The sequence below is a fragment of the Misgurnus anguillicaudatus genome, chromosome 9 (assembly GCF_027580225.2).
Source record: "Misgurnus anguillicaudatus chromosome 9, ASM2758022v2, whole genome shotgun sequence".
NCBI classification, from domain to species: domain Eukaryota; kingdom Metazoa; phylum Chordata; class Actinopteri; order Cypriniformes; family Cobitidae; genus Misgurnus; species Misgurnus anguillicaudatus.
In genome coordinates this window covers 31,097,501-31,101,085 of record NC_073345.2, presented here as the reverse complement: position 1 = coordinate 31,101,085, position 3,585 = coordinate 31,097,501, and the positions used below count along the sequence as shown (strand labels likewise).

General features: G+C 36.4%; 1 protein-coding gene across 1 annotated transcript in view; it reads right to left on the bottom strand.

The window, feature by feature from the left end:
* Positions 1-3,381: 3,381 nt before the first annotated feature.
* Positions 3,382-3,585, bottom strand: part of LOC129424190 (olfactomedin-like protein 2A) — a 22,110-nt gene continuing 21,906 nt past the window's right edge. Inside the window, exon 8 of the mRNA XM_055180789.2 lies at positions 3,382-3,585. This exon is cut by the window's right edge and continues 543 nt beyond it. Within this exon, the coding sequence (XP_055036764.1) occupies positions 3,515-3,585 (71 nt within the window). The 3' untranslated portion in view covers positions 3,382-3,514.

The following is a 3,585-nucleotide window of genomic DNA, read 5'->3' as shown; positions in this document are numbered from 1 at the left end:
GTTTCAAAAGCTGCCTACAAAGGAAGCTTACTATTCATGCAAATGACATTATAGAAATAATGCAATATCAAATGCACATGTATCAAAATCAAATAAGAGTTTATTAAAAATGCTGCCTAAAGGGAGCTCACTGGATGTTTGGAGCGGAGGTTTTAGAAATATTGCACATTTAACACAATCAAATTAAAAGTTTATTAAAACAGACATGCTGAATTAGCGGAGTACAAAAATCTCTCCCTTTTAAGAAGATGATGTTTCTGAAACTCAATCGACTTCAAATAAAAAATATTCTGCTATTTACAATAAGATGTGAAACAATATTAAGACAATAACAATGTTAAACTATCTATGCATTACATACTATACATACCCCTATCCATGCACTGCAGAGGCTTTCCCTGCATGACCCTGTTTGTTATAAACATTTCATACATAACTCAGAGACAAACATCATCACATCTCCTTTATAACCACACAGCCGCCTTTCTCATGATATCATGCTTTAACCAGCCCAATAAGACTCGTGTAAATCATTCTCTGGACTGCTTTTAAGATGAGAATAGACATAAACATTCCTGCAGGTGTGTCTTGATTGCTTGTGATGTTTATAAAATAAAAACAATAGAACTTGTAATTGTGAAGTATTGAATAGAAATGTTAAAATGAGCTGAAAACAGTCACAAAAAATTGAAGTCAAAATGTTGTAAAGGAAAACTTTTTATAACCAAACTCAACCGAATTTCTACACTGCAAAAAAAAATGCTGCCTTAAATTAAGTAATAAAATAGGTTGTACAAGTATTTCAGCTTACAAACTTAAATGATGAGATGATATACATTATATAAAAGTTTAAATATTGTACACTCTGAAAATGCTAGGTTGTCAAAAATGAACGAACCCAGTTGTTGGGTTAAATTAACCCTGAAAATGTTTGTCTTTACCCCAAAAATGGGTTGAAACAACCCAGCATAGATTCAATAATCCCTTTTTAACCAAACCCAGCATTTTTTTATTTATTTTCTTGGAGTGTAAAAACAATGTTGTCATGACTTATTGATCACATCATTTATAGTGTATAACACCTAGCTGCAAGTTTGAATTAAAGTTAAAACTGTTGAAACGTTAAACAGCACTTGACAACACTTTATTACACAAATCTTGCGCATTTAACAAATTACTGTGATGTTATGTAATCAACTTTGTCCTTGTATGATCTCCACAAAAGGTCTATTAACTTTTCCCTGCCATAGACCAATTATCTCATCAATTAAAAGAGAACAATTGTTAGAAAAAATCGTGTTCCTGATAAGTTTTTATGTTAATCTATAATACCGCGATTATTGATTATTATGGCGCACTAACCTACCGAGCCCCTAAGGTGACATAGGAGTAAAAAAAATTAACGTTTAGTTTCATGTGCTCACGTGAAACCTTCATGTGCAGAATTTTTTTTTTAAATTTAGTTTTGCATGCTCATTTGAAACCCTCGCGTGCGCACGCGAAAGTTTCACATGTGCACACGAAAGTTTCACGTGAGCACGCAAAACGAAACTTTATTTAAAAATTCTGTGAAACAATTGTGTGCGCACGTGAAACTACTGGTGTGCATGTGAAAGCGAAAGTTTCATGTGCACACGCTAAAGTTTCACGTCCACACGCAAAACTAAACGCGAAAATTTCATGTGCGCACGCGAAATTAACCTTTATTTAATTTTGCTCCATGTCCCCTTAGGGACTCCGTACTACCCCAATTTATAAAAAACTGAAGCAAAAAAATATTTATTAATTTTACCGTGTGTATGTTTTAATAATCGTAGAAAAATAACAGCCCAGTCTCACGAAATTTCGTTATATAGTCACGTATTTTTTTTATTCTTTTTTCGTGCTATTATCACGAAATTTCAACAAATTCCTGTTTTTGTGTGATTATCACGTATTGGTTACTTAATTGTTTTGTCCTATTTTCTTACCATTGTCGCTTCGGTTTAGGGTTAGATTTACATAAAATGACATCCCTAACCAAACCCAACTCTAACCCTAAAGCCCGGAATACACTGCACGATTTTTGTCCTCTTATAAGATCATTACCTTATCACACTGTGCGACATGTATCGTTTAAACTCGGATACGAGAGGCATGTAGACTGTACAATGATGACACGGAAGCTTCGGCGGCTGCGTCACACGTTGCGCAACGTCACCAGCATGCGCTCGTGGTAAACAAATACCGGCGCGAAGGTCGTAGCAGCAAACACACTGTGCGGTGATCATGCCGAATTTCTGACACTGCAAGAAAACTATAGTAGGCTATCTTTGGACGCAAGACCGGGAAAACGGCCGTCTTTGAACCTCTCTCACTGTACGACATAGGACCACCGATGGAGAGCCGCACGATCACAAAAATCGCGACAATAGTTTCACGATGGCAATCTTTCGTCTGGGACAGCCAATTATCGTGCAGTGTATCCCGGGCTTAACGCCAGGCAACATATAAAAAATAAATCAGAAAAAATAGTATAAACCAATATATAAGGTGACATTCTAATGCAAGCACCAAATCTAACCCTAAACCGAAGCGACAATGGTTTAAAAATAGGAAAAAGCAGTTGAGCAACCAATACGTGAATTCGTAGGAATTCGTTATACGATCACGAAAAAACACGAAACCCCGCGACAATAGCACGAAAAAAGAACAAAAAAAATACGCGACTATTTCACAAAACTTTGTGAGACTGGGTAGAAAATAACCATATTCAAGAGTTTATAAGCACAGAAAAAATATAAGATGAAATGTTTTTTTTCCCCATTTTGTTTGTTTGTTTATTGTTTGTTTAAAAGCAGAGGGCTGTTTTTTCATTTGATATATTTATATTTTTAGAAGAAAATTTTCCTGGAAGGCATTTTGTGGAACTTTTGTGAAAATCACAAAAAATGCTGGCGGGCAACTTTAAAAAAAAGGCTGGCGGGGGATGAGTTAAAGTTCATGAGGACATAAGATGCTAAAACTATCTTTATCCAGAACCAATCTGGCGATCATAATCAATCACACAGACGGATGTGAATTATTGCTAGCAGATTTGGATCCCAATTGCAATCTTTTTAGGTGCGTCACAAAGCCATAGAACAGGGTCAGCTATTTCTGGTCCTGGAGGGTCACTGTCCTGCAAAGTCTAGCTCCAACCCCAACCAAACACACCTGAATGTCATTTCCAAGTCATCCTGCAGCCTTTGATTAGATTATTTAGGTGTGTTTGATTAGGGTTGTAGCCAAACCCTGCAGGACAGTGGCCCTCCAGGACCAGAAATGCCCACCCCTGCCGTAGAATAACCATTTTTTGCTGTATGGTTCCTTTAACATCCGCACAAAGGGTTCTTTGTAGTGGATAAAGGCTCAACAGATTATAAAAAGTAAAATAAAAAGTTTTTTTAGGAACCTTTAACTGCAAAGAACACTTTCAGAACCTCTATCTTTAAAAGTATGGACAACAATTCTGATCCACCAGCTGTTTCAGAGTTCATTTCTTTTCTTGCTCAACAAAGTTGACATTGTAGGTGAGTTGATGCCCGTTGTCCCAAGCGTACAAAA